The following is a 24,040-nucleotide window of genomic DNA, read 5'->3' on the forward strand; positions in this document are numbered from 1 at the left end:
CTCTTTTAAGTGCTATTACTATTTTCCTCTGTTCTCTAGAGAACTCATTACTCTAACGCTCTTTGTAAGGAATAACTCTTTCACGATTGAGAAGGAACCATGAGATCATGGTCTAGAACATTTTGGTGAAAGTATAGACCATCTCACACATTAATAAATAGACCATCGGAGACTTACTTATGAATTTAAAATAGAAACATTTCAGATTTTGTAAATGAGAGAACTCAAAACACAGATGTTAAAGAAATCTTACCAGTAGGAGATGCAAATTAACAGTCAAAGCATTCATTAGAACTATTTCTTTCTCGTGGGCTCCTGGAAAATAATCATCAACGATGCATCATATTTGAGGCTTTTCTTGTTGGTTTGGAATGTAGTTGGAAAATAAGGCTGGATGGAGCTTTACTTGAGTATATCAGTGTTATTAGAGATAAGAGTATATTGATGTGTCATTATGAAAATGGGGGGGTCCCCATCTGCCCCACTTACCACATTATAGAAACATGCATACAGTTAAAAAATAATACCCCTCTTTTGATGTTATGAATAAGAAAGCCAAAATAATAATCATTTTCTATGACAGTGGTTTATCATATTATTAATTTGCAAAATTCCTGAAGAGTACTTTTTATGTGTGTAAATTTTTAAAATAAACTCAAAATGATATTAGGGTTAATCATATATTTAAAGTTGGTCATTCCTGACATCAAACTAAAGCTCACCTTTAGTAACAGAAGTCAACTCTGCCAAACATATCTCACTGTTACTACAATGAGTATGGTCATGGTTGCCAAGAGAAAAGAGCTGCATGACAAAATGCCACAGCTTAAATATTTGCTCATCCATAAAAAGACAATAGAAATGTGTACTGTCTGATGAAAACATATGCAAAATTAAGATATTTATTACCTACACATGATGGGACCTGACTCCCAAGAATGGAGAACTGGAAGTAGGTGGGAGACAGAGCCTACACTTGGGATGTGACAACCCAGGAATACTTCACATCTTCTGCGGTTCAACTTTCTAGAAAACTAGGCCTATTTAAGAAGAATGATTTCTTCACCACTACTGAAGAAATGACCATCAAAAAGTTCATAAAGTTGTTAGAGAAAATATATAATTCTTGCTGTACACTGTTTATTCACGGGCATAGAAATCTGGTAGAGTTAGTTCCCTTTAGAAACACAGCAGTCCATGTGATAATAAGTCCAATAATTTCTAGTGTAAGTTGACCTGAAGTGAGGTCACTGGAAATGAGTGTTTAACTAATGAATTCTTAATCAACATAGCTATTCAAGGAGGAACCTGTATTTTCCTTTGGTCAGAGGCTACTTGTATTTGCTATCTGGATTTCTTTATTTGTTGTACAATTGGTGAATAGGTGGTGGGCATTAAAAACATGCCTGGTCATCTTAAGGAGAATTAGGTTTGAAGCCAAGCGGCCAGAAAAATAAATTCCATCTACATGTCTATGCAGAGTAAATGGACATAGTAAGCTTATATCACATATAATGGTATGTGTATTCTCCTACATATAACATACTTTTTGAAATGTGGTATTAAAATAAATGTTATTAGCTCTATTCTAGCTGTTTCTCTATACTGCTGTGTAACTTATTTTTACTGTTGCTTCTGAGATAAAACCCTATCCAGCAGCTTGATTCCCTTTTATTTGTAAGTATTTATTGTGAAAACCATTGTTAAAAAAGCATGATGCAGAAAACAGGCGGAGTAAAGAAAGAAAACAATACTGTAAGAGAACAGAATTAATGGGGGAAAGCATTTAAAAACAAATAAAAATGATAAGAAAACACAGTAGTTGTTAAAAGAAAACAAAGAAATGGAAAAGATTACTGAAGAGCTTTTATGTAGAAACCCAGACATTAATTTTTGCTTAAGCACTACATATTGATTAAGACAACTTTCCATCAGTTACTAGATGAAAAAATGAAAAAAGAAAAAAAAAGACTACCATGTTCTGAGAAATTTGGTCTGTCACATGCTCCATAATCTTTTTATTGGACCTAAAATGTTTCTGGCATGGGCCAATTCTGACACCACAAACATAGCCACCCCAGGTGCACTGGTCTGAACCAATCCTGGCTTACTCATGGCATTTCTCCCTCTCTTTCAAGGACATGCTCCATCTTTAACCAATTCTTTGCCAACAGTCCCTCACTACTTTGAATGATTACCTATCCTCGCATGATTATCCCAACATTGACTACTGCATATGAAATTCACCAGAGAACTTCACCGAATGCCACCCTAACCTACTGCTGAGCCCTGCCCAAAGACAGGATGCATTTATTTAAGTTGCAAATGTGCATACTCAGCTACACCCAGGAGGCATGCTAGAATTAAAGTCTTGAAACACTAACCGAAATGTTTACTGTGAGTATAACTAGAGGCACTTAAGAATAATTTATTCTTAACATCACAGCCGTGCCAGCTGAACTAATTTTTACTTTATTTTCAAAAGGAAGTTTACCTAATTGACCTCATGGGTTCAAGTTGTACCTCGGGAAAAAAAATGTTCTCCTACAATACTTCAATATTATCTAAGAGATAAATTGTTAATGTTAAATGAAACTCTTTTAAGTTGCCTCTCCTTGTTCCCCTTCCTGTCCTAAGAGCCTTCTTTGAATTAATAAGGAAACATCATGACCTAAAATTATTCAGAACACAGTTTTTTAGAAGTTTCCTGAAAGCTTAAGCCGTGGAAGGCTCTTCCCCTTAGGGGACCACCTGTGATTTTCTTTGATAAATGTCAGAATAGGAGTTGCTTCATCAGATATGAGTGTTTCCTGCTTGTTTTTGGCAGCTAAATACAAGCACTGCCTTCTCACACTGAATTCTTGCAAGGTAATATTTATGGGGCCATTACTATGCGCTGATGCTTTTTAATTTCAGAATAGTCTCAACGGCCGCTCCTGGGAGTCTAAAGTGAGTGGAAGCATCACAGGCTCTGTTCAGGAAGTGCACCGACAGTTTGAAATCTGCAACTTGTGTTATTTCACACAGCCTTCTTAACAACGAGATGAGATACCGATTATGGGTTTCCTTCTTTATATCAATATGGAAACTGATATTCAAATAGAACTAATCAAAGTCAAAGTCTCATAAGGGTTTTTTTTTTGTTGTTCAGAATTACATTTGGAAGCACCGTTTGTAAGACATTCCCTATAAATCAAATATGGGAGAGCCAGGTTCATAACAAGTTTCCTTCTTTGTCTCTCTAATCCCAAAATAATTTCAAAGTATAGCAAGCTGAGAAGAGCAAGTCCCCAAGCTGCTTATTGTCTGGTAAGAGAGTCCACTCATACTGTCATATCATCCTTCCTCTTCTTTATTAAGCAGATGCAAATGCTATTGTGCATTTGATGTCAGGACTATAATTACGTAAAGCCCCAAGGAAATCTGTCTAGTTGCAAATTCCTAGGGCCCCTAGAGATGGCCAGGGCATGGAAGAGGGTCTGGGAGAGTTGAAGTAGATCACCCATGGATGATTGTTCCTCTTATGCTCAACCACAAGTTTCAGAAAAGAAATAGATTAATTTTATATTTTAAAAAGATCAAATTCTTGTATCTGGCTCCTGGTGATCTTTATGTATCCAGGGGAAGTAGACTTAATAATGATCTTGATAATCTTCTCCAGCACATCTATTTCTAGCATCTTGATAATATGACATTAATTATAAGGGAAAGCTACTCCATGTTCCAAGTGCTGTGGAATTGTTGGCTCTATATAAAATGTTTTACTAATAGGTTTTCTTCATATCTAAAATTAAAATTTTTTATGTCTGAATAAATATGGATGTTCACTGTCTCTCTTCCTGTTCACTCTACATATCAATGTGTATACATAATAACCACCACTGCCCTCTTATTGCTTGCTTTTGAAGAGTCTTATCTAAGTTAAAGGCTATGCTTTCAAGTAAGTAGAAGATCCAACCATGATCAGAATAAGACAACTCTGTATGCTTATGACATAGTTAGCAATGAAAAGTAATCTGACTTTTGCTACACTTCATTTTTTTACATTATTTTATGATTTTAAGTCATATCTTCTGGAGACAGTTTGAAGCTTTTAATATACAACATAAAGAATAACAAAATTTGCAATAAAGCTGGAAGCATGGCAAAGTAATAGAGTGCTTGTCTACTGTATGCAAGGTCCTGAGTTCCATCTGAGGATATGTACACACTCAAATGCATGCACACATGCATGCACACACAAGAGGGGGGGAGAACAATGCAATAGAATATGTAATATGTATAGAAGAAGAAACAATATTTTGAATTATTACTTTCAATTTGGGCATTTTTTTTCCTCTTAGAACCACTTCGTAACCAAGGTAAAAGGAAATTTTGTATGGTTTTTCCTTGACAAATACAATAAAAAACTGTAAACTATAAAGCCATTGATTAAATCAAAACACATTGTGTTTCCATTAAGAAGGTCAGAAACAAAAATAAAATCACTTTCTCATTTCAAGTCAGCCAAGAGAAACCAATTTCTTACCTAACCTTAAAAACCAGAACCAGAGACTTAGTCAGAGTTCCAAATGGGCCACTACCATTTTAATTGGCACACTACCATTCCCTGTGCCTTAGTTCCTTCACAGGACATGTACCCCACAGACACCTGATGTAAACAATGTGTCTCCCTGTCCCTCTTGAAAGGAAACTAAGTTTACCATGAATAGCCTGTCCCCCCTTTCTGTCTTGGGGTTTCCTTTGGTTCTTTTCTATGGATATAGCCAAACTCTTTTCCTAAATTCACAGGGATACCTACTCTGGTGCTGTGTAGCAATTCCCCTGGTCTGCTTGTTTCTGTGGTTAGTGACTGAACCCAAGGCCTAGATCTTGCTGGACAAGCACTCTGTCACTGAGTTAAGTTCCCAAGTCCCTGTAACAATTTTCTCTGAATTCAAACATTCCATCCCTGAGGGAAGCTCCTTCAAATTTGGGAAACTCTCAAGAAAAGTTGAGAACCTAATAAGACAATTTATAAGTGCCAGAAAAGTCCCTACCACTTACCAGACCCCCAGTGCCTTTCCCCCAGAAAATTAATAGGCAAAAAGAATTACTGAGGAGAGCACACTTGCTACCCGAGAGCTGTGCAAAGCACTCCTAGGTTTTGGCTCTTGTGAGCCACTGCCTCTGCTGTGGTGGGCTGTCACTGATACACCAAATTGAACTTTGTTGGTATTGTTCCTTTGGTCTTTTGTAAGTTCCCTTACTGAGGATGAATAGATATTTGTTATTGTCATACAACATCTACTTCAGGGAAATGCTACCCAATTCTAAAGCAAAAATAAAGCCAATGAAGATTTTGTTAATTTTGTTCTTTCACATTATCAACAAAGATCTTTAAGAAAAGCTATTCATACTAATGCAAGCATTGAATTGATTTTCATTTTTAAAAATTTGTTTTACATACCAACCATAGTTCCCCTCCCTCCTTCCCTTCTTCCCCATTTTCCCCGTATCCCCCATCTACGCACTCCTTCTGCATCTCCACTTAGATGGGATAAGGCCTTCCTTAATAATCAACAAAGCAAGCCACATGAAGCTGAGGCAGGACAAAGCTCCTCCCTCCTGCATCAAGGCTGAATAAGGCATCCCACCATTGGGAATAAGTTCCAAGGAGCCATCTCATGCATCAGGAACAGGTCCTGGTCCCACCACTAGGGGCCCCACAAAAACCAAGCTACACAGCTGCCACCCAGATGTAGAGGGCCTAAGTGGGTCCCATGCTGGCTCCCTAGTTGTCCATCCAGAGTCCATGAGCTCCCGTAAGCTCAGGTCATTTGTCTATGTGGGTTTGCTTCACAGGCTGAAGAGATGGCTTACTTGTTAAGAGCACTGGCTTCTCTTCAAGAGATCCTGAGTTCAATTCCCAGCAACCTCATTGGTGGCTCACAACCATCTGTAATGATATCTGGTGCCCTCTTCTGGCATGCAGGCAGAATATTGCATATATAATAAATAAATAAATTGGTTTTTAAAATTATATAAAGGGATAAACATTTCTCTATACATACAATTTTAAAAATAATTTAGAGAATGGCATTTACTTAAATTTTAAAATTAGTGTTTAAGAATACTGCTTATAATTCACTTTTATAAAATTATATATTTATATTCTGTATACAATAAAGCAATTCTAGGGATATTTCACTGGTCACATTATGATTTATAGAAGAAAACCAATTATTTAACTCTAATAATTTTTATATAAGATTTAAGGCTTTGGAAAATTACTTATATATTTTATTGAGTTTTAGGTACACAAAATAGACTTTTGAAATGCCAAGAATAATTATCTTTTATATGCCTTTTAACATTGAAAACCAAAACATCTCTAATTTAATTAATACAACATCCAAATAAAAATTTTCAAATAAAAGAAGAAATGTCTGATATGTTTGTCTCTTCACTCCCAGCTGTGACTTAGATGAAGTCAGGAGAGATCATGTGACCAGATAGTTGATCTTGTCATCTCACCTACTACTTCTTGTTTGGGCAGTGACTGCACACCAGGCCCCAGAGCAGACTGAGCACTGAGAGCATAGTATACTTGAACAGGCTTCATGGCAACCCTCCCACATGGCCTTGAGCTTCCTTACTGCTGTGTTGGGTTGGGTCCTTTTAATAAGCAGGTTAGAATATGGAAAGTGTACTTCATGCTCTGTAAATTGCTGTCATGTTATCACAACCAAAGTGTTAATTGTGAAAATCCCAACATACAGATAGTTATCTCCAAGTAGGGACCTATGGCAGGTGTCACAAGTTAGAGCACCAGAGAGGGATCAAACTCTGAACCTATGGAATGTGAACTAACTCTGGGACACTGGTGTCAGAATTTAATCAAATGACTGTTAACATAGTCTCAATGTCAGGACTGGTTTCCAGGATTAGAAATGCATCAGAACATGAATTACATGACACTTTATGTAATTTACAAACTAGATAAAGCTTCACAAAGCGGAGGTTAATTAATGTAGCTTTTTCAAATTTAAAAATGGTCAGACAATTTTCTTTTCTAAGCAAGCTGAACATCTACAGTCCCCTTATCTCTCCTTATTAATAACAGTAGACAGTAACTGCTTTGAAATTTTCTTTATTAACGTGACATGCATGTACTTATTGAGTAACAAAATTCTTGTGCATTTAATGAGTTGCAATAGCCCAATGTTTCTTTTTGTTTGTTTGTTTTAAATAGACAGTTCAAAGAGGCATTCTGTAGCTATGAAAAAATAAAAAAATAAAAATAAAAAAAAACTTTTAAATGGTCACAGGAAAATTATGTAGCATTTACTGGCCTTATAAATAAATCTCATTAAATAATATCATCTTATGACTTTCCTGGCCTGTATATAAACATTCTAACTCCCCATTTTGAGGATGATAAATACTAGACACAAAATAACATGATTAGAATGGACTTATTATCTGAAAAAAAACTATTATTACCACACAAAGAGAGACAGACACACACAATGCACATTCTACAACTAAAGAAACACAAATCTCATGTTGAATTAATATAAACCTTTATTTGTAGGGTTTTTTTTTTTTTTTTACCTGTTAGAAATTTGAACAAATACAAATGGTTTTCCGAAATGGAACTACTATCTATAATAGAGATTGTGAGCTTCTTTCTTTGTCATGCACAGGGATTTCTAACAGATCAAGAGTGATGATCCTCGAAAACTTCTCGGTAGAGCAGAGATCCTGTACTTCTAGCCTCCCTGAGCTTGGATGCCCTTTGGCATTCTGGGCTATTGGGTTTCAGATCCCAGAATCCAGGTTGCACACACACACACACACACACACACACACACACACACACACACACACACACGACAGTGTCTTTTGAAAAGCTCTTAATGCAGATCTCCGTCTCTGAGCCGTTTCCTTCGTTTCCTTCGTTTTTGCTGCCCCGAAAGCCGCACTTGCACAGCTCTAAGCCCTTTCAGAGCATCTATACTTCTGGTCTATAGAGGCATGTTTGCTTATATTGTTTTTGTCTTTCTGTGCCGTTGGAGATGGTATTTTCCGTGTGCACTCAATATTCAGATTCCATAACACCTCCACGTTAAACCAATAGAAATTTGCACATTAAGAACTCAATAAAATTGGAATGAAGTAAGGTTACTTTTGCTCACAACTTTTTTTTATCAGAGTTACAAATTCTGTAACAGACAGCATAGTGACATAGTTTACAGTGTAGACTATGATTATTACACATACGGTGCAGTCTATAGGAAGGTGATCCACTGAGTTGTTGGGCAGGGGAGCAGCCTCCTCTTTGAGCCTTTAGGTTAAAAGCACAGAGAAAGCACAGTCTCCTGGTGAGTTCTGGCTGCTAAGAAGAGTATACTTCCATTTATATGTTTAGAATTAAATGTGTCTTCCCACGGTCTTATGGTGAAGCCCCAATCCCCTGTGTTAATTAAGAGTAATTGAGGCCGTACAGGTAAGGTCTTAATCAGGTATGACTAGCTTTCTCATAGGAAAGAAAGGCCACTGGGGGAAAATATGAAATTGTCTTGTGCAAGCCAGGAAGAGAGCCTGCTGGCTTTGAGATCGGGGCTGTAGGTATCAAAGAGAAAAGGTGTCTTCTAAAGCTTCTCCATCTTGAACACTTTGTTATGTAAGCCTGGACTGACTGACATGCATGCTATTCCTCTCAATGGGTCTGGTTTTCCCCTGCTTTCCAACCCCCAATCTTCTCTAGCAGTGTGATATAGGAGACGCCTGGAGGCCACATACAGGGTAAGAGGGTCATTTGTATACGGTGTATACAGTCTCTCAATAGATCTCTTTTATTCCTATCTTCATGCAGACTCCCCCATTTGACTGACTGAGTAATTTCTAAACCTTTGAAAGATAATTACCAAGGTAATGAAAGGGTTGTTGTTTGTTTGCTTTTCCATTAAAAATTTGATTTATTGCAAATTTATTTGTTTTTGTTTATTTGTACAAAAGCAATTAGCAATTGTCATTCTGCTAATAGCGTGGACACCATTTGTTTTCCATTTCAATTTTGTTCATTGAGAGTTTGCATATTTTCCAGTTCCTTAAATAATTTCTGAGTGATAATTCAGATAAAATGTATTTCCATGCATATGTCTGATACTTGGTCAACTAAAAACTTAGTGCCTATGGTAGCACAAGTCACAGTAATAAGTACTGGGCTTTCTTGTGTTTTTAGTGGTCATATGCATATTAATTTTGCTTTGTAGCCAGGAGAAAACCAGGGACTTTTTTTGTCTTCATTTCTTCCTCACCACAACCTTGGGATTTCTAACAAAGAATCATACATTATTTTTTGAGAAGATATTCTATTTCTTACATTTTAGGGGCTTTCCATAAGCTTTTCTGCATTTGAGCCTTGCTTCTCTGCTCTAATTCCACTTGTCATCATGCTGATTGAATCATCAAATTACTTGCCCAGAATCAAATGATAAAATAAATATGGTTTTACAAAAATAAAGATGGTTTTATGCTTTCTGATAAGGGTGTGAGATTTTCAAAACCACTTGAAAACTGGGTATTTCCAAAAGTACATCAAATGTTTTCATATAGAATCCAAAAATTGGAAAAGGGTAACAAGCTGTTATAAATTTCAGCCAATGCCAAATATTTAAGCCAATGAAATAGAAAGTTAATTTACTATCTAAAATATCATGAATACCAACAGAATACAAAATTTAATTGCAGAAACTCATTATGCCACAAAATAGCACCAATCACCAATTATTACAGTTAAAGTTTCAGGGATGAATGGATGACTCCATAATTAAAGGCATAATTAAAGGTATTACAAAATACCTAGGATGCATTCCCAGCACCCATGTTGGATATGTTGGATGGCTCACAACTGCCTGGAATTCCAGCTCTAGGGGACTTGAGGCCTGTTCTAGCCTCTGCACACACATCTACTTATGTATACACACACATACACACACACACACGAGAGAGAGAGAGAGAGAGAGAGAGAGAGAGAGAGAGAGAGAGAGAGAGAGATGAAATGTCGTGACCAAGGCACATGCAAAGGAAAACGCTGAACTGGGGTTTGCTTACAGTTTCAGAAGATGAGTCCCTGACCACCTTGGCAGGGATCATGGTGGCAGACAGGTCCTGGAGCAGTTACTGAAAGCTTACATCCTGGCAAGAGCCAGAAAGGGATGGGGCTTGGCATATGCTTTTGAAACCTCAAAGTCCACCACTCAGTGACACAGCTTCTCTAATAAGATCAAACTTACTCCGACAAGGCCACACCTCCTAAACCTTCTTTAACGGTCCACCAGTTAGGAACCAAACATTCAAATATGTGAGCTTCTGAGAAGCAGTTTTATTCTAACATACACACACACACACACACACACACACACACACACACACACACACACACACACATCAATAAAACATTGTCCATTTGTTTCTTAGTAAAGCTAGTCAAGTTTAGAATGGGATCACACTAAGCAGCCTTATTAGGCATAAACTCAAGACCCCCACAACACCTCCTTGGTTTCTTCACCCTGGTGAGTCTAAATCTGAGACGGTCCTTCTAGTGTTTTACAATAAACATATTTATTAATGAAAATGAATGTATATCATGTAATAGCATTATAATACATATTTTTAATTACTTGATTGTAAATTAATAAAATGTGCTTTTCCTTAAAGAAGGTGATAAATAGGGGTTTCAAAGTATACAAGAAGCTGGACAAGCCTATAATCCCAGCACACAAGAGATCAAGGCAAGAATTCTGAGATAGCCTGCTTTGCTGAGGAAGACTGTGTTTAAAACAAACTCAGACATATGCGGTATGGGTGCAATTTAGTGGGGAACACTTGATATTTTGAGTGAGGAACTGGGACCCATCCCCATTAACACAAAATAAAGAATTAAATAAACAGATACTTGAAAGAGCTAAAAACAACAGATATTTATTTTTGTACTTTGTATATTGATGTTATATTCTTCATAAAAACCTTTTGAAATAATATTGAAGGTACATTTTCATTTTACTTTTGATTAACTTAGAAAATCAAGATGTTTTTACTTTTAGAACTAAATTATATCTTCACAATCTTTTGGAAAAATATTCACTGTGTTTTGTACTTACCCACAATGTCCTTCATAAGGCCAACAATAGTCTCATCCCCTGTAATCCAAGGACGTTTCCCGAAATCATGACCATAGGCTCCCCTGAAATTGAAAAGAGACATAAAAATTTCTTAGTTGTGTGGTGGTGGCCGATTTTGTTTTCAAAATTAGCAAGTAGGATACTTCTGTGTGTAATGTTTTAGTTTAGAGGTAACATGTCTTGCACTGGCTCATGTAATAGAATATATATTTTTAAGTTGGTGGCCCTGTTTTGGGAGGTAATAGAACCTTTAGGAGGTAGAGCTTAGATAGAGGAAGAAGGTAATTGAGGGGTGAACCTGAGGTTCACAGGCCAGTCCTGCTTTGTTTCCTAATGTGCCCAGATGTGATCAACAGCCTGGTGTTCCTGTCAACAGGAGCTGAGAGCTGCAGTCACTGTCTCGTGTTCCCTACTACGATGGCTTGCATCCTCAAACCATGACTTATAACCAGTCTTGGCCTCTTAAAGTTCTTTCTGCTCAGGCAGTTGACACAGTGACAAGGCAGGTGACCAACACACGTGTCTTTGCCAGGTTTAACCAATCATGTTAAAGTCGAGCTTCTTTAAAATCAAGAAGTGGTACCTGGATATTATATGATTAAAAGTAATCATTGTTTTACTGCTTACAAGTTTTTACTGTTGTGGGTAGAAGATTATCCATGTGATATTTAATTTTTTTAAAACATTTTCCAGCCTAAGCTACTATTTTTTCTTTATTTTGAAATTTTCAAGACTGTTGGGACACTCTACTTATTCACTTAGAGTCTACAACAGTATCTACACAAAAGTATATATCCGTATCTTATTTTTGGACATCAAAATCTATTAATGAGATAAAAATACATAAAATAACTATACTTGTGATAATATTTCATACAAATAGCAAAATTTAATAATCATAATCAACACTCCATGTCTCTATCTTTTACTACATACCTTTCATATTCCAGCTCAATATTATTATTGTAGCAAATATTTTAGCAGTTTTTTTTAAAGGGGGAAATCAGAAAATACAAAAGAGTGCTTCGGTATCAAGAAATTTCCATCAAATGAGGAAGAATAATACACATGAAAATGCTCAGGAGATTAAATCAAAGCATTTGGAGGAGCATCTAGAGGGCCGTTGAGCGCTGATGTTCTCCATAACTCTGAAATGGGTTGGTCTTAGCTTGGTGCCTTATAGACTAAGAAATAAGACTACTGCACGTGCTTTCTATTCTAAGGGAAGTCAAGGTTTATGTCCACATTGTAGGGCCCGGGTCTGCCCTTGTTCCTGGGGCTCACCTTGAGGACGGTTTCTGGTCAGATGACTAAGCATCCTGTTTGTTCCTGTGCTCCCTCTGCCCCGCCTGGTGATTTGTTGTAGGGCATTGTTAACTCTATTGTTGGTATGGTAATTTCCCACCTGCCTAGGTGGGAGTCCTTGTGCAGCAGTTAGATATGGTAATTTCCCACTTGCCTGGGTGGAATTCCTTGGGCAGGAGTGGGGTATATAAGATTTTCCCCAAGGCTAAATAAACGGCATTCGGCTGATCTCCTTTCGAATGACCCAGGTCTCTTTGTGTGTTCTTTCAATCTCCAGGCCCTTGTCCGACTCGCAAGGTACAGTGGCGCGCGAACTGTACTGAGGGGGTAACACAGAATCGGGTGTTACAATTGGAGGCCCCAGCGAGATCATCAGCAACTGCAGTCGGAGACCCATCTGCGAGATTGGGAAGTAGGGATTCCTGAGAGGTCGCCCTCGGAAGTCTGGCCAGCAGGTAAGAAATTGAGTGGTGAGGGTGTATTGGTTATGGGTGCAAGTAATTCTGTTCCAGTGTTAAGGGGCCGGTTAACAGGCCAGTTGTTAAGTCTTTTGGAGAAACAAGGCACCGGTATTAAAGTTGAGACAGCACAAGAGATCGTTAAGACGGTTTTAGAGTTTAGTCCCTGGTTTCTACATGCAGGGGGTTTTAATATTACTGATTGGGAGCAGGTAAAGGCTGAAAAGATCGAGGGCCAGAAGAATTCCCCATAGCAATATTTTCGCTATGGCGCTTAGTCAGAGATGCTCTTCTCAGTGATGATGTTAAAGTAAAAGAGCTATTAGAGAATTTGAACAAAACCCTTGAGGAGATTCAGGAAGAAGAATCTGTGAGTTCTATTAAGAGTTTTGAGGAACAGGAAGTTAAGAGTATTAGAAGGGATATAGAACAGGAAGAAGAAATTTTAGAAAAGGAGATCGCACTGATAAAAAGGAAGTTAGAAAAAGAGGAAAGGAAGGAAGCAAACAGAGATGTCTCCATGAGACCTCCGCTGCAAAATACATTTCTTGACACTTCAAATCCTTATACCAATGCTTCCGCCCCTATAGACTTAGAGGCAGAAATCCGAGAGATCCAAAACAGATTAAATAATCTAAGTAGAGAGAGGCAGATTTATCCTGTTGTGGAAACTATTGATCCGCAAGGACAGAAGGTCAGGCAGCATAACCCCCTGGCCTTTAAGGATATTAAGCAGTTAAAAGAAGCAGTTATGGATTATGGACCTCATGCTCCTTTCACTATAGCTTTTTTGGAATCCTTTGCAGAACTCAACCTTATACCCAATGACTGGATGCAGCTTTGCAGGGCTTGTCTTTCAGGGGGAGATTATTTGTTATGGAGAGGTGAAATGCAGGAAAATTGCAAAAAGACAGCACGGGAAAATGCCGAGGCGGGTTTCCCCCAGCATAACCTTGACAAGTTAACTGGTGAAGGACAGTATGCTGATTTAGCAGCACAGATTGCTTATGACCCTGCGGTTTATGCTCAGATAGCTGCCGCAGCTGTTAAAGCTCGGAAAACTTTACCTAACAAAGGAGCAAGAGATCAGCTTTCTAAGACCCTTCAAGGATCTTCAGAACCTTATTCTGAGTTCATTGACCGCCTGCTTCAGGTGGGGAGTCGCATTTTTGGGGATGTGGACTCAGCTATGCCAGCCATAAAGCAACTGGCCTACGAAAATGCTAATAGATTTTGTCAAGAGGTTTTACGCCCCCATAGAGATGGAGATTTAAATGACTTTATCCGGTTAGGCTGGGACATTGATGGCACTCACGTGATGGGTAGGGTAATTGTTTCTGCCCTTAAGGAAGGTCAAGGTGAAGCCAGGTTAAGGAATTGCTTTCAATATGGAAGGTCAGGACACAACAAAAGGAACTGCCCTGCAGGTAAAGGGATGGTTAATCAGCCCAGGAAAAAAGCCAGGTGTAATGGCACGAGCCTTTAATCCCAGCAACTAGACCCAGCAACTAGAGACAGAGACCAATAGAACTTTATGAGTTTAAGACCAGCCCGGTCTTCAGAGTGAGTTCCTAGAACAGCTAGAGGCAGGATGCATAATGACATCCACTTCTCCCTGGAATACTCTTATCTTTGTTATTAAGAAAAAGTCTAGTAAATGGAGGTTGCTGTAAGATCTTAGAGCAGTAAATAATTATGGACATTCTACAGGGAAATCCAGACCCAACCTCCTTTCGTGAGTTGACACCTCAGGCAAGGAAATGTATTACTTTAATTGAGAAAAAGCTTGCCTCTGCTCATACTCATTATATTGACTATAGTCAGCCGTTGCTATTGATAATTTTTCCCTCTCAGCATAGTCCTACTAGAGTTTTTTGGCAGCAAGGACCCATCCTATGGGTACATGAACACGTGTCACCTGTAAAAATTGTTATCTCGTACCCATCAGCTGTGCTATGTGTTATTCAGAAAGGGTATAAACTTAGTTTGCAAACCTTTGGAATGTTACCTGATAAGGTTATTACGCCTTATACCCAGGCAGAAATAACGTGGTTACAAAATTTTGCTGAAGATTGGACCTTGTTTTTATGCACTAATCCCTGCAAGTTTGATAATCATTATCCTTCTGATAAGTTGGTCACCTTTTTCAAAAATCATCCGGTATGTTTCCCTAAAGTTATTTCTTTGCAGCCTCTGGCAGGGGCTCGGAATGTGTTTACTGATGGATCTTCCACAGGGAGAGCTGTGGTAGCCTCCCCTCCTGATTTTGATATTCAGCCTGTTGATACTAAATCTGCTCAGGTGGCTGAATTGATCGCTGTTCAAATGGCATTAGAGAAATATGCTGATATTCCATTTAACCTTTTTACTGATAGTCAGTATATAAGCAAAATTCTTGCACCTTTGGAAACTGCAGCTTATATTGCCTCTGTATCTCGAGTCCAGACGCAGTTATTGGCTATTCAAACTTTGCTTTGGGCCCGGTCTGTTCCCATTTACGTAGGGCATTTACGGGCTCATACTGACCTCCCTGGTCCCTTGAGCGAGGGGAATGCATTGGCTGATCAGCTTACCCGCCAAATTTGTGCAGTTAGTCTAGAATCTTATGAAGCTGCGGAAAAAGCTCATAATCGTTTTCATCTCAATGCTGGGTCGTTAAGATTTCATTTTAAGATATCTCGAGAGCAAGCCACTGACATTGTTAAAAAATGTTCTCTGTGTACAGAACTTTTAACTGTTCCCCATTTGGGAGTTAATCCTCGTGGGCTTGCTCCTAATCATTTATGGCAAATGGATGTTACCCATGTTCCTTCTTTTGGGCGTTTGCAATATGTTCACGTAACCGTGGATACATATTCTCATCTTATTTTTGCCTCAGCTCATACAGGAGAAAAATTACGTGATGTTAAAAGTCACTGTCTCCAGGCCTTTGCCTACATGGGAGTTCCAAAAACTGTAAAAACTGATAATGGGCCAGCCTACACCAGCTCTGGCTTTACTAAATTTTGTTCTGACTTTTTCATTTCCCATAAAACGGGAATACCTTATAATCCTCAAGGACAAGCTATAGTGGAACGAGCGCATCGTACGCTCAAAGCCTATCTGCATAAAACAAGAAAGGGGGAATATGGTTCCACCCCCAGAGACCATTTGTCTTTTATTTTATACATTTTAAATTTTTTGACTGTTGATGCTCAATCTCATACCGCTGCTGACCGGCACTGGCGGCCAGATTCTTCCGGGATGCCTCATGTTAAATGGAAGAATCTAGCAGATGGCACCTGGTATGGTCCAGATCCTGTACTGGTGTGGGGAAGAGGGGCTGTTTGTGTTTTCCCACAGGATGCTGACAATCCAATATGGGTACCTGAGCGTCTGGTGCGTGCTGTGGATTTTCCCGTCCAGAAGCCTGAAGACAGGACAGAGCCAAGAGATCAAGTAGATACTGGCTTGTCAACTGAAGAGTTGCTGGGATCCTGAGGAGCTAGCTGTTGTGGTCCGAGTGCTAAGGACCTATCTACCCATCCCGTGATAATGCAGCCATTGCTGCGGCTGCCAGAGCAGCTAGAGCTGCTGGATTTTCCATTAGTCAGTCAGTTGCTTCTGCTTGCACAATGGATACCCTCTCAGGGCAGGTTGCAAATGCCTTGGCCATTCAAATTGAGCTAAATTTACAAATGAATATTGCAGTTAATTTTGCTATTGGTTGTGGTTAAAGTCCACTGCTAGGTTACAGTAAAGGCTTATTGCTGTTTTTCGTGGACCCTGGAGTATACAATTTACTAATTGGCTCTTGAGATTATTCTAGTTTAATATACCAGGGTTCCTTTCACCAGTGCTGAGACCTTACTTAAAGGACTCCAATTTGGGCAGATTTATTAAGCAGGCACAGTCTCCTAAGGAATGCTTATATGCACTGGAGCATCATCTTCATGGTTTCATGGTGCCAGAGCCAAAGGCAAACTCAGGTCAATGTTGCCACGTGGCAAGTCCTCTTAGCAATTGCCCCAGAGAATCTTTCAGCACAAATCTGGCTGAACTCGGTGTTGGGTGACTAGTGAGCCAATGACGGGAAAGGTTTTGGGGGGGCTACCCCAACCTAAGACAGGAAATGTGTTTTGACCTGAATGCTTTCCCATGACGGGTAAGGGGTATTGCCTGACGTCCAATGCCACCCAAGACAGGCCTAGTCATAATTTATATAAAAGGGAGACCTGTAGGGCCCGGGTCTGCCCTTGTTCCTGGGGCTCACCTTGAGGACGGTTTCTGGTCAGATGACTAAGCATCCTGTTTGTTCCTGTGCTCCCTCTGCCCCGCCTGGTGATTTGTTGTAGGGCATTGTTAACTCTATTGTTGGTATGGTAATTTCCCACCTGCCTAGGTGGGAGTCCTTGTGCAGCAGTTAGATATGGTAATTTCCCACTTGCCTGGGTGGAATTCCTTGGGCAGGAGTGGGGTATATAAGATTTTCCCCAAGGCTAAATAAACGGCATTCGGCTGATCTCCTTTCGAATGACCCAGGTCTCTTTGTGTGTTCTTTCAATCTCCAGGCCCTTGTCCGACTCGCAAGGTACAGTGGCGCGCGAACTGTACCGAGGGGGTAACACAGAATCGGGTGTTACACCACATATTGAAATTCTTTAATCCACCTATAGTGAGTGGGGATGCCTTCACATTTGATACCATTTTTTGATAACAGCAAAAAATTGTATTCTAAGTGTTGGCTTTTTATCATATATTATGAGTCCACTTCAGGTCTCTCCAGGAGGAAAACCTCCTTTATTAGGCGCTTCCAGGGGCTAATTTTCCACATCTGTAAAAGTAAATAAAAGAGTGACAATATGTTCTTCAAAGGGTTGGCAGGAAGAGTAAACGAGATAGCATATAAAAGAGATGGATACACAATATTCCCTTGCTGACTCATCCCCTGTAATGTAAATCGAATGCTAAACTGCCTTCATCAACATGTGGTACACAACAGGAATCTTTAAGCTAATATTTCCATTACCATATAAACCGAGATGAAGGAGGTGGCCTTTCTGTGGGAATAAACATAGGCTGCTAAGAACTAGGAGGAAGGAAAGGGCAATTCAATTGCTAGTTATTATTATTCATATTATTATTAGATCGCCTGCAGCTTGCCTCTCTGGACTCCCAATATAAATGTTAAAGACAAAAATCGTTATCATTAAATGGTAGTTAAAGGCAGATATTCGGATCCTTTTTTATTTTAATCACATAGAGCTCCCTGGCCTTTGCTGATAGCACAATATATCTTATTACATCGAGGTAGTAAAATTCTATGTTCTGCCTCAGAGAATTTATATCTCAGAATATTATGCCACCTACTTCTCACTCTGGTAGACACCATGGTAATAATCTTTAGGGATATGTTTCTCCCTCCAAGGCTTTTGGCATCTCCCTCTCTTTAAAATATTACACACTAAGACTACTTCCTCATTTTGTCAACCCACCAGCCTGGGGCAGTGAAATGTGTTTAGAACATTTTATCCAAATAAACCCAAAGTAAAGTGTCCTGTCATTAGGAAGAATTGATGTAGATTAAAGTGTGGTTATAGACGTGTGTTAGAGTTAAGAAAGTTGCTAGATTGCTTTCATTCAAAGTTGCAGCCTAACATGACTGCAATCCTTTACAAATGTTGAGAAAGAAATACGAAGAGTTAACTCATACCACAATATTAATCATTACCAGGAGTGGGGTGTTTTGTAAGGTGGCTATGAGCAATATTTGCTCTTGAAATTAGAGGATAGAACATCTAATTAAGAAGTTAATAGAAACTTGGATTCCCTTTAAAATAGGACCATATTTTACCCATCCCACAAAATGAGAAGTGGCCCTATTTTAGAAAGCTTTCCCTGTCAGCAAATAAGTAAATTTCCACAGCCTTTCTTAATGAAGGCTTATCCATGGCCCAATCGATGACTAGCTAACAACAATGCTGAAATGGGTATTTTCTTATTCATGTGTTCCTTTTTATTTAAAGGAAGAAATTCATAACTGAATAAAAGCTGTTATAGGTGTCTTCAGATGAAAACTCCCCTGGTCTCCTTCATCACTGCACTGTTCACAAACGCATTGCCACGTAAATCATGCTGTCAGCCAGCTGGAATGTTCCTCAAGTATAAATGAGTGGGACTTTTCTTCTTTAACTAATTTTACCTGAACTGTCAATTTTTTGCAAAAGTCCCAATGATAGCATAACAATAGTAGAGATTACTCATGTGAAAAGCAGAAGACAACATCTATCTCGCCAATTTGAGAATGCAGATGACTTAAATACTATGGCTCTAGGTTCTGTCTTTGGGATGCAATGCACGTTTCTCAATGTACAATATACTCAGGATTGATGATTTTTTTTGCCTTCTAACTAAAGTTTATCATAATGATAATTAACATATTGCTCTCTTTAAAATAATGCAGTCTGTCTTAGGGTTTCTTCTATTGCTCCGAAGAGACAGTATGAACATGGCAACTCTTATAAGGAAAACATTTAACTGAGAGTGCTTTCTTAAGTTTTAGAGGATCAGTTCATTATCATCGTGGCAGGGAGCATGGCAGCATGTGGGCAGATGCGCTGCTGGAGGAGCTGAGTCCTACATCTTGCAGGCAACAGGAAGTTGATTTCCTGTCATACTGAGCACTAGGGGGAGCTGGGAGGACCTTGGACTTAACATAGTGAAGGGAACCCTGATGGCTCTTTGTCTTTGGAGAGGGGTAGAATGGAGGTATGGGTGGAAGGGAGGGGAGGGAAGGAGGAGGAGGAGGGGAGGAGATGGAAATCTTTAATAAAAAAAGTGAGAAAAAAAATAAAAAATAAAAAAAAAGCTTGAGCGAAAGAGACCTCAAAGCCCACCCACACAGTGATTTACTTCCTCTAACAAGGCCTCACCTTCTAAGAACACCATTCCCTTTGGTGGCCATTTTCTTTCAAACCACCACACAGACCATTAGTAAATATTTAATACAAAACAGTCCCCCAAAACTTCTAAGCAGATAGCCTATCCTTGCTCACACACATGGTGTTGGAGAACATTATTATTTCTTATTTTTATAGGATATCTTTCTTCATTTTTCTTGAGACAATATCTTCCTCTATATCTAAGGGTATCCTCAGATACTCAATTCTCCTGCTTCAGCATGCTGAGAGATGAGACACTAGGTTCATGATATAACATTCAGGACTGCAGAAACTTTACGCTGATAATTATTACATAGCAAATGAGTCTATTTAGGTTACAACTTTTCTATTTCAAAACATTAGAATCGCCTAAATAATTTCATTTAACAGAACACATGCATTAAATTAAACTAAAATTTAAAATGATCAGATCTACTTTAGAAATTTCATAAATGAAAATCAAATTATAAAATGACAATAAAAATGATTGTTTTCTAAGAGATCAAAGCTCCTACTAAACTTTGGAGGGGATGTAATTTTTTAAATAAATAGAAATTGTAGAAGAAATACTTTGAGTACAACTAGAGCCTAGATATAGTTTTTAAGAAGTAATAAGTTAAAAAGCAAATCATCAGTGTGTGTTAAGAGGGGCAGCACTTAAACTACTAGTTCACAAACTTCCAAATGCTGCAACCCTTTAAAACAGTTCCTCATTCATATTAGATGTTTATATTAGTCATTTAATTCATATTAGACTATTTATATTAATCTAATTTATATTAGACTATTTAGTAAATTTGAAATTTCATAGCAAAAGAAACTATCACTCCACAGGACAAGCTGCAAAGTGAATGGCAAAAGGTATTTATCAGTTAAACTTTAGACACAGTGTTTATATCAGAATACTCAAGGAACTACAAAATTAAACAACCCCCAAAATTAACCCACGGAAATCTGCTAATCAATAAATAGGGCAGTGAACTGGACAGTTCTCAAGAAAAAAAAAAAAACCAAAAAAAACAAAAAAAGCCCACACATATTTTAAATACTGTTTCACGTACTCAACTATCGGGGAAATGGAAATAAAAACTACTCTGAAATTTCATCTCATCCAGTCAGAATGGCCATTATAAAGAAAATAAACGACAATTAATGCCTGCAAAAAAGTAGGGGAAAAGAATCTTTATTCCCTGATGAAAAGTCGGCACTGGAACAGTCACGATGAAAATCGATATAGAAGTTCCTTAAAGAACTAAGAGCGGAGCTACTGTATAACCAGTTATACGAGAAGAACGGGAGATGGGAGATAGAAAATGACTGGGTGGTTTTTAGGGACTAGGATCCTGAAAGCAAATGGTTCTTAATCTTGTCCTTGGTGCTGTCCTAGCCATAGGTCAGAAATCCCAAAGAAATTCTGGCTCCTGGTCTGGTTTCTCCTTCTCTCTCTTCCTAAATGAGCAGCCCTGCTGAAATTGAGAGGAGGCCCATGGGTCTCACTGAGCAGTGCACCCTCTCCTAGCTGCCTCATCCTGCCCTCTTTCTGTTTAAGCCCCTTCGAAGCTTCCAGAGTAGCAGCTGAATGATATACTTTCTCCCGCACTTCTGCTGTATAGGATGGTGACCCCTTTTTACCCTAAACTCCTTACCACCGAACGCGTATCTAAAAGTCGCCCTCTGCGCTCTGTGAATTCCATTTTTAAAATTTGCGAGCCACTGACTCAGCAGACGTTTTGTGTGACCATGAGTTTCTGGAGCTCCAACTTCTCCATCAAAGCCCACCTGAGGCGAGCGAGAAAGCGTCCACAGAATTCAAAGACCTCCCACTTCTTACCATCTCAACAGCATTTGTGGACTCCTCTAAGGGACTCCGCAGCACGTATAGAGATACTCGTATATCTGTGTTCATTGTTACGCCGTGGAAAAGGACCTATGCTATATTTCCATGAAGAGACAGAGATAACGAAAAGTAAAGAACTTTAATTTTGAAATTTATATTAAAATGAGGAATCTGGAAATCATTATATTATATGAAATTGCTCAGACTCAGAAAGAGAAACAGTATACTTTCTCTATCATATGAGACCATCTATGAACATGAATGTGGCTGTAGATCATGAGACTAGAAATGGGACTGTATAGTGGATATCATGTTTGGAGTGTAGACTAAAGTAACAAAATACATAAACTATGAACACTGAGAGGGAATTGTTGTGCATGGAATGACACTAGCCCGAGAGCAGGAGGTCAGGGGAGGTAAGTAGAGGGAGGGGAATCAACAAAACTAAACTCTATATGAAGATTCCAGAGTGAAACATCACTTAGTATTTTAATTTTTTAAAGGAAAAAATAATGAAGCTTGTAGTTCTTTTTGACTGAGAATCTTCTGTTGGACAAATGAAAGGGGCACAGATGTGGCTTGAGCCTCTGAGCAAAAATGGGTCTGGAGGATGCAGAGAGAGCAACATTGAATACCTTAAAAGCTTACCACACTACCAGGGAGTCCCCGACCTAGGGACAAATGCCACAGTGGGATTAGCAAAAAAATCAGGACAGTCATCAGAAAGGGAAATGAAAAGACTGACAGCCTACCACAGTGACACAGTTGTTTAAATGAAAATGTGTGCACACAGAGCAACTTAAAAACAAACAAAAACAAAACAAAACAAAACAAAACAAGTCAAACAAATAAACAAAAAACCCAGCTGAAGTTGAATAAAAGGCTCCTTAAGGTAAGGCGATCACAGACTCAAACTCAGAAAGACAAAGTCAATTTCCGAATGTTCTTCCTGGAAGCATCCACCCCAGAATACTCACTAACTTCAGCACAGTTGTGCAAGATCCCGCAGTGCCTCCTGTTTCCCATGAGTCACTATGGCTATCCTTCACATAGAGCTCTTCAACCAGTTACTATGGTAAGAAAACCTTCCTGTGTGCTTGTCCAACCTGCCTTCTTTCAAGAATCTCTCAGGCTGTCAGAAAGTTTGGAGCTAAGTTGATAAGGAAAAAAAAAAAGATTCTTTCCTACAGAATCTCATACGGAAAAGTCTAGGAGTGGGGCTTCAAATTGAATATTTTGGGAGCAAAAAACAAATAAAAACTGTTTTTGGATCAAAGGTGTGTGGGCAAGGGAGGAAGGAAAGGAAGAATAACTGCACATCTGAAACCCTTCAACTATTTAGGAGCTAGCAGGGCCCCAAGGTTACCTAGGTCTCCAGGGCTGAGAGAAAGGGCATGTGAGGCAATCAAAGCAAAAGTAGGCGGATCTTTTTTTGCCTAAAAAAGGCCTTCGATTCAATTTTCATTGCCTTCAGCCTTCAAGTGCATTCCTCTGTGACTGTCTAATGAGCAATAGGAGAATTTAACTAAGGCTCTGGCTTTGTCTGCATTCATGAAGTAAAATATGAAAGCGTAATGCAACAATGGGTGATGCTCTGAGAGACAGGCTGCTTCCTGACACAGAATTTTAACATCCCGACCATCCTCAGCTGGTCCCTCCCTGGTGGGAGGTGTGATGGGGAATGAATGGGGCAGCAGGGCAGCCGCTTTTAAATACCTAGAGCCTACAAATGCAAAACCTGGCTGCCTGAGTATTCAAGGGGAAAGACACTTTCAAAAGTGCAAAATCATCCCATTTAACGCCGCTTTCAAACATGAAGGACCAATGTGAATGTCGGCCATTTTTATTAACTGTGACCCTCATTTATTAAATACTAAAACCTGCTAGTCCAAAATGCTTTCAAACGTGGTGATATGTATTTTGAAACTTACACATAAAAGCCTGGGCAGATGAAATTATCACATGCTTAATAAATTATATAAGCATTCCATCATGCCTGCATTAATTTGGGAGTCCTCATTCTTAACCATTAAAACCGAGGACTCTGCAGTGCTACCTGAGAATCACGGTAGCCGTCCTCACTAAGGGGTGGGAACTAAAGGGCTCCCAAAATGACAGAGCACAAAGAAGGTAGAAAGGCCATGAACCATGAAATTTTATGAGCGCAAATGGCATACTCCAGAATTTGTATTTAATGTGACTTCATCTTTCTGAAATGTTTTCTGATCATTGAGTGAGACTCATTTCCATAATGATTTTTTTTTTGGTTCGTTTTCAAATGATCAGAGAAAACATTTATAAATATTTTGGGACTGTTTAAAATACTTAAATGTTTACATTTCAGGAATA

At 38.8% G+C, this 24,040-nt stretch overlaps 1 protein-coding gene across 1 annotated transcript in view; it reads right to left on the reverse strand.

Annotated features, from left to right (window-relative positions):
- Kynu (kynureninase) overlaps positions 1 to 24,040 on the reverse strand; it is a 138,034-nt gene that overhangs the window by 75,164 nt on the left and 38,830 nt on the right. Inside the window, exons 4-5 of the mRNA XM_038338285.2 lie at positions 11,151 to 11,233; positions 254 to 315 (exon numbers count right to left, since the gene is read on the reverse strand). Coding sequence (XP_038194213.1) covers positions 254 to 315; positions 11,151 to 11,233 — 145 coding nt within the window. The remainder of the gene's footprint in view (positions 1 to 253; positions 316 to 11,150; positions 11,234 to 24,040) is intronic.

The sequence above is a fragment of the Arvicola amphibius genome, chromosome 7, assembly GCF_903992535.2.
Source record: "Arvicola amphibius chromosome 7, mArvAmp1.2, whole genome shotgun sequence".
Classification (NCBI taxonomy): domain Eukaryota; kingdom Metazoa; phylum Chordata; class Mammalia; order Rodentia; family Cricetidae; genus Arvicola; species Arvicola amphibius.